Source organism: Dendropsophus ebraccatus, chromosome 8, assembly GCF_027789765.1.
Source record: "Dendropsophus ebraccatus isolate aDenEbr1 chromosome 8, aDenEbr1.pat, whole genome shotgun sequence".
In the NCBI taxonomy this organism is placed as follows: domain Eukaryota; kingdom Metazoa; phylum Chordata; class Amphibia; order Anura; family Hylidae; genus Dendropsophus; species Dendropsophus ebraccatus.
Genome location: NC_091461.1, coordinates 58,425,685 through 58,433,580, shown reverse-complemented (window position 1 = coordinate 58,433,580; position 7,896 = coordinate 58,425,685). Strand labels below are relative to the sequence as shown.

General features: G+C 46.2%; 1 protein-coding gene across 1 annotated transcript; it reads right to left on the bottom strand.

The window, feature by feature from the left end:
* Window positions 1-617: 617 nt before the first annotated feature.
* Window positions 618-7,213, bottom strand: LOC138799396 (beta-microseminoprotein-like). Its single transcript, XM_069980504.1, has 3 exons — window positions 7,073-7,213; window positions 4,958-5,063; window positions 618-1,046 (listed from the first exon to the last, which is right to left on the bottom strand). The coding sequence occupies exons 1-3, from the start codon at window positions 7,113-7,115 to the stop codon at window positions 920-922; spliced, it is 276 nt and encodes a 91-aa protein (XP_069836605.1). The 5' UTR covers window positions 7,116-7,213; the 3' UTR covers window positions 618-919.
* Between the last annotated feature and the right edge of the window lie 683 nt (window positions 7,214-7,896).

Below are 7,896 nucleotides of genomic sequence, written 5' to 3'. Positions count from 1 at the left end.
CCTACTCCCTGAGGAACTTGTCGCTACTGTACAAGGGAAACGCGTTGGCACAGATAATCCATTGACCGACAGACCTACACACACTATAGTGACACCTAAACCAGGGGGTTTCCTCCTAGCATGAGGCAGGGTCAGACAGGGAACACTACTATATCACTAAAACCTGTTTACAATTTTTTAGGGGGTTTTATTTAATATTTTCTCTGTGTAATTTCTCTATTATTACGATTAATAAATGCTATAAGACTTATTATAGCAATCCTATCACAGTCCCTCTACGTGATTTATTCATTTTTGATCCAGTCCTGGGAGAAGTTTTCCTGAACTGGATAAAGCTTTTACAGCCACCCAGGGTAGAGGGGCACAGAGCAGCATGGACTTAAAAGGCAGCAGGCTGATAAGCAGGTTGCCGAGCTAACAGAGCAATTTGCTTCATTTGTACTGTCAATTTGCTCATCCCTAGTTAAGACCTTGTCAAAGGTAAGTCACTTTTGGCTATACAGTTCCGCTGAAGCTGCAACAATGTAGCATTTTAGTGAATGTATGGATGCACAGGGTCCCCTGTTCTGCTTTGTATTTTAAACACATATATGGAAACAGTAACAGTAAACCTAGAATGAAAGTTAAACAGATTGCTGCAGACAAAGCAGACGTTTTATTTCTATTTTTTTATCTTAATTTTATGGCCACATAAGGTTTTCTGTGGTGTATAGACACTCTGGGAGAATAATCAAGCAGTCATACAGTTGCAATGTCCTCTGTTGCCCATTTCTACTATAATATAAACAATAAGCTGTGTAGTTTATTTTGCAGCAATACAGATACCACTGGAAGGAAAGTATATGGCAAAAAAAGCTGCTGTTAAGAATGTTAAGGTTGTATTAATGTCGACTTGTCTTGCACGTATTGAGATATGGGTTTAGCCCACCGCGGCGTGTTCACATGTCTCATTTGGATTATCTTTTCTAACCACGTTGTGCATGCAGGTCTCCTTGTCAAAGATGACTACGCACTGTTCTTTGTCGTAGCTGACAGGTCTGCCACCACTAAATAAAATAAAAAAATAGTAATATATTAAATAACATAGTCACACGTAAAGCATGTATCCATGTGATGCTGTTAACAGAATCATTGTATATTCTGCCTTTAATGGATGCAATTAGAAAGTACCAAACACCATACAAACACTTGATATCCTTTATATCCTAACTTAATAGCCTTTTTTACAATATATGCACAGACTGACATTTTCCATATACTTTAATGGAGCACATTATTAGGTTCAAAATACGGCTGCATTTTAAACCTATTTTACTGCCGTATTTTGCTTTTATTTTACTGTATGTGAACATAGCCTAGATATGGGTGCAGTTGTTCCGAAACCACAATTCATGCCCTGACAGCTAAAGCCTTGGATTTGGCAGTGTATTGTAACAGTGATCAGCAGATGACTGGATAGTGTACACTAGTGAAAAAAGGGCAAAATAAAACATAATAAAATAAATCCTCCATCCCCCAAATAATAAAATTACATTGTATTACAGTATAAGGCTATGTTCACACAACGTATCAGACCCGCTGGGTCACGGAACAACCGGTCTGTGATTGGATCATCGCGGCCGGTACTTAAGTACCGGCCGGATGATCTGTCCGGCTGCAGAGCACACACACACAAAAAAACAAAAATAATTAAAATATACACAGAAAAACGACCATTATATCCTGGTTTATATTGGAAACAAAATTGCAAGGAACAATATGAAGAATTCTTATATGCATTTCATGTTATCAGCTATTTTAAAGTGACTGTACCACCAGGCCCAGGCTGAAGCACTGGAGGCGGGCCGACCCACCCTTAGTGGGAAGAAACCCCAGCCCCTCCATGACGTAACTCCATTAGAATCAATGGAACCCTATCATAGAGGGGCTGGGGTTTCCTCCCACTAAGGGTGGGTCGGCCCGCCTCCAGTGCTTCAGCCTGGGCCTGGTGGTACAGTCACTTTAACCCTCTTCCTTTTTTCCATCCCATGTCTGGCAGTGAGGCTACTGCCTGCAGAAGGAGCTGCTATAGTTCTTCTGTTTTTGCAGCAGTAAACTAGCATAGTTAGGCCCTGTTCAAAAATGGGTCATTTGGTAAACTCTGGATCTATAGGGGTTCATAGTGGCGGTCCTATCACATGTTCAGCGGGTGCGGCTGCCCAGGGGCCCCGAGGGGGAGAGGGGGCCTGCTGGGGCTGCTGTCCCCTGCCACCTGCCAGACAAGATTTAAAAGCAGGGGGCCCAGGGCTGCACATAGAGGTAACACATCCCTGCAGCCGAACTTGTGTCCCCTGATCAGTTAGCTAGATCAGGTAAAGGGAAGCAAGTACGGCTGGGGCTGGCTTGTACATAGGCACGCACGCTCTACAAGTGGTACTGCCACTCCCATCCCCCAGAGCATAGCATCTCAGAGGGGGCCGCCCATACCCCCCTCCCTCCCCAGCAACTGTGCTGTGTACAGCTGCCTCACTCTGCTCTGTTCCCCTCCTCCGGCAGTAGAGAGGTCTTCACATCCCCACTCATCAGAGAAACCCCCCTTCCTGTCTGACCACGCAGTAGAGCAGCCCCCCAAACCCCTCACCTGGGATGGAGCATCAGAGTGGGGGTGTTCTTGAGTATGTGTGAGGTAAGTAGTGTGCTATGCTATGTGTGATAAGGTAAGTGTGCTATGTTATGTGTGATAAGGTAAGTGTGCTGTGCTATGTGTAATGGGGTAAGTGTGCTGTGCTATGTGCAATGGGGTAAGTGGGCTGTGCTATGTGTGATGTGGTAAGGAGTGTGCTGTGCTATGTGTATGCAGTGTCCCAGAACGCAAGGACTACTACTCCTATCGTGCTCATTTCTATCATTTAGTCCATGCTGGTTCTGGTAACTGTGCACACTGCAACTGCTGCTAGTTTTCCCCCTGATATTCCCTGGTAATGTGTATTCTCAGGTATATCTTGGTATATATATATATATACTCCTGTGTATTATTATTACCTTGTACAGTGGTATGCAAGGCTGTGGATCACGTGCCAGTGCCCTGTAACCATGGTTCCTCCAATGGCCGACTAGCTCTGGCCAGGAGCAACCATGTGACTTCCCACTTCCTGCTGACAAGTGAGTTCAGCCCCTGCTTTCAAGCAAGGAGGTTGTGTTGCTCTGTCCTCTCCCTCAGAAGGGGACAGAAGCGTCTCTGCAGCCTTTTCACCATAAGAAGAGTGACTGATTCTGCTGCTGCGTTCCAGTAACCGGCTGCCTGCCTATACAAGTGTCATCTTCTCTCTCATCTGGGTGTCGTGCGGATATCTCTCTCATCTCTACAAGTACCCACAGCAAGTATTACTCCCAAGTTCGTCCACCCAGCAACGCTAGTTTCTTCTCATACTACTACTCCCAACATCCGGCACGTATCTCCGCAGCCTATGCAGCATCACTCCTGCACTAACTGTCTAAGCCTGCTATATACCCAGTTGCAACCGGAGGAACTCGTTACTACTAGTTACCTCATCTATAATAAAACCGCTGTTACTGAACCCTGGCATTGGTGTCTACTAACTGCTGCCCTGACTAGGTGCAGCGAAGAATCGCATGCCCATCATCACCCGCAGATTCCACAGACTGGCCCTACAGCTGTGCCGCCCTCAGGCCTATACCGTGACAAGTATAACCCCTGCAGCTGCCCCGGTCATTGCCCGCTCATAACACCAGCACTGCGGAAGTGGCCCCCAGGGGCCAGGGCATCGCATGTGATAAGGTAAGTGTGGGGTAAGTGTGCTGTGCTATGTGTGATGTGGTAAGGAGTGTCCTGTGCTATGTGCAATAGGGTAAGTGTGCTGTGCTATGTGTGATGAGGTAAGTGTGCTGTGTAATGGTGTAAGTGTGCTGTGCTATGTGTGATGAGGTAAGTGTGCTGTGTAATGGGGTAAGTGTGCTGTGTAATGGGGTAAGTGTGCTGTGCTATGTGTGATGAGGTAAGTGTGCTGTGTGATGGGGTAAGTGTTCTGTGTAATGGGGTAAGTATGATGTGCTATGTGTGATGAGGTAAGTGTGCTGTGTGATGAGGAAAGTGTGCTGTGTAATGGGGTAAGTGTGCTGTGCTATGTGTAATGGGGTAAGTGGGATGTAAGGAGTGTGCTGTGCTACTGTATGTGTGATGTGGTAAGGAGTGTGCTGTGCTATGTGTGATGATGTAAGGAGTGTATGATATGTGTGATGAGGTAAGGAGTGTGCTGTGCTATGTGTGATGTGGTAAGGAGTGTGCTTTGCTATGTGTGATGATGTAAGGAGTGTATGATGTGTGATGACTGATGAGGTAAGTGTGCCGTGCTATGTGTGATAAGGTAAGGAGTGTATGATATAGGTGACGGTGGATCAGAGCGGACTACAACCCCCCCTCCGTATCAACCCCCTTCCCCCTGTAAGATGCATTACAGCGGCCCACACAACACCCTATCGCCCCATCCCCCCCAGAGGATCAGAGGAGGACCAAAAAAAACACCTGCACCACCAGGACAGCAAATCAGAGTGGTCTGCAATGCCAACCCCCACAAGGACGGCAGAAGTGTTGCATGTAAGGGATACTGTCTGAGTAACATCAGATGCATATATGCATACATATAGCTCTCTTGCAGCTAGAGGCACTATTGTTCTTCCAGCCACAAGAGCCTTCTCCATACACATACTCACCTTGCCCAGTGCAGCGTTTGTGCGTTCTCCCAGCTCCCTGGTGCACGAGTGACATGCCGGGGGACTGCGCTAGGCCAGGTGAGTATGTTGAGGTATGTGGTGGTGTGGTTTGCTTATGGGGGGCCCATGCACATTTTTTGCACAAGGGCCCTCTGCAGTCTGTGTCCGCCCCCGGGGGTTCATGTTCATTATTTCCCAGTGTGAACAGATCCAATATATTGAACCTATTAAAACTGAAGCATCTTACATGGTGCAACATCTCATAGATCCATTGCTATAACAGGTGCACTTTAAACAGTCATCTGTTCTCCAAGTTGTACGATATGCATGTAATTCTCCTTTGAATTCGCATCCTAGAAATTAAAGTACTCATTAGATACAGAATGTATTTGCCGAATATAAATTTGTTACCATTTTACAACATGGAGTGTAAAAAACAAAATTTGCTTACAAAGGTCCTCAATGTTATGCAATACCAAACATTATGTTTGTATCCTATATAGATTCATTAATGTAGGGCAAAATGTAGTGTCAAGTTTTGGTAATATAACTTTCCCTTAGATAGAATGGAATCCAATTGGTTAGTCTGCTTTGCATGTAATCAGGGCCGGTGTCAGCACCCGACGTACTCGGGCAAGTGCCGGGGCCCACAGCTGCTCAAGGGGCCCCCCGGCACTTGCCCGAGCAATAGCCACAGGTCACCACCAGCAATGCCGCCCGCTGCATCCCCCGGACTCACTGTCAACACCGCTGACATCCGGGAGGCAGTGAGGGGGGCGGGACGCGAGTGCTGGGCGGATGCGACGGGACGGGATGTCACTCTCCGCCTCCATGACGTCCTGGCCTCGGCCTCTCTCTGCAGCGCTGGATTGATGGGATCTCCCCAGCAGGCGCATAGCGATTGCATCATCGCGCCTGCTAGAGGATCCGTCCCCGCGGCGCACAGAAGGGAGAAGCCAGGGAGAAGAGGACACATCCCCTGGATTAGGTGATTATGATTTTTTTGTTTTGCTTTGTGTTGGGGCTGAGCAGGGGGCATCTACTTTGGGGCAGAGGAAGGGGCATGTACTATGGGGGCAGAGCAGGGGGCATGTACTATGGGGCAGAGGAAGGGGCATGTACTTTGGGGGCAGAGCAGGGGGCATGTACTATGGGGCAGCAGGGGGAATCTACTATGGGGGCAGAGCAGGGGGCATCTACTATGGGGGCAGAGCAGGGGGCATCTACTATGGGGGCATTACTATGGGGACAGTAAGAGCAGAGGGCAGTACTATGGGACAGAGCAGGGGGCATCTACTATGGGGCATAGGAAGGGGCATCTGCTATGGGGGCAGAGCAGGGGGCATCTACTATGCGGGCAGAGCAGGGGGCATCTACAGTACTATGGGGCAGAGGAGGGGGCATCTACTATGGGGGCATTACTGTGGGGAAAAGCAGGGGACATTACTATGGGGGCAGAGCAGGGTGCATTACTATAGGGGCAGGGGACATTACTATGGGGACAGAGGGTATTACTATAGGGGCAGGGCAGGGGACATTAATATGGGCTATTACTATGGGGGTAGAGGGCATTTTTACTATATGGAGGGCACAGCATGAGGACATTATTACTATATGGGGGGCACAGCACGGGATCTTACATACGGGGCCCACATACCTCCTTACTTTACTGCACATGACACCAAGTAGCAAAATTATCACTGTATGGAAGCCTATGGGTGGGAAAAGGGAAGGAAATTGCTGGAAATGTGCCGAGCCTAAGATGTTTGTCTGACAGGTTCTGAAGGGAAGAGTTGTAGCTTGAAGGAATCATCATGGTGGTCCAGGCAAGATGAAGAGGAAACAAAGAGTGATCGCCTCAGATTAAAGAAGACGTCACCTGTGAGTTACCGAATTACATTTTTTTTTTTCTCGTTATTTTGTCAAACTTTATTTGGTAGGTGTGCCCCGAGGTAAAAAAAAGTGATCAGCAGTGTATTATATACTTATTATCCTCCCCTTGTATGAGTGTGTATATATGTGTGCCCGAGAGATAGATATATACACACTCATACAGGAGGGGATAATACGTATATAACACAGCTGATCCCCTACACAGAATCGAGAGCTAGAGACCTTCTAATAACCATGCCACGTAAATTGCTATTCAAAGGGGCCCACAAAGGCTCTCTCGACCAAGGGCCCACAAAATCCTGGAACCGGCCCTGCATGTAATGCTAGATTTTTCCTTAATAAGTATATACTGGCTTAGTTTGTCCAGTTTCTGAATGCATCTGAATGTTTCTGAATGAAAAAAATAGCAATCAATGAGTATAAGGGCATATATTCCTGTCATTGCCTCACTATGTGACCCCAAACATACCTCCAGGATCTCCATCTAGATGCAGCGTGGGTAGGGTGCGCATGCAGGCAGCATTACTGACACCCACAAGGATCCCAGCACCAAACAATGCAATCACCAAAAGATAGTTCTGAAATAAGAAAGTTTTACAGAAGGTGAATAAGTGAGGAGGAGAATTTTGCTTCCCTCAGACTGGACTTCCAAAAAAAATGTGTTTTTCAGGGTAGTTTGCCATTTTTCAGGACATTTGCAGTTTTGTGAAAAGTTAGCAGACTTCACTATGACTAGTGTTGTGTAGACTTGCTGTACTGTATAGGTTTGGCAATGTTCTCAGAACCCAAATGATTGTTATTTGACTCCTGGCAGTTGGAGAAGTGGGATGCCGCCCTAGGGCTGTGAGGAAAACATGAATACAGCCTATGGCTATGTTCACATGACCTTTTTGTCAGTTTTTAGTTTCTTAAAATAACGTACATCATTTTGTGTTTTTGGCACCCATCATTACAATGACGGACATTGGTACATTATTTTAATTCAGGCCCTTTTGGGTTTGGTTTATTTTTAAGGGTCAATTGAATTTAGTAGTAAAGGTGGTGAAAGGATGGTGAAAAAAAATGTGTGTGAACTAAGACTAACTTCCGTTGTTTGCAAAATAGGGTTTGAAAATAAATGTCATAAACAATAATTTGACATCCGTGCAAACAACGTTCGTTTATTTGATACACTATGGGGGAGATTTATCAAAATGGAGATAAAACCACCAATAGTAATTTACAGTGAAATAAGAAAATTCCAGAAAAAAATGCCCAAAAAGGGTTAAAAAAACTGGAAAAACTGTAGGCAGT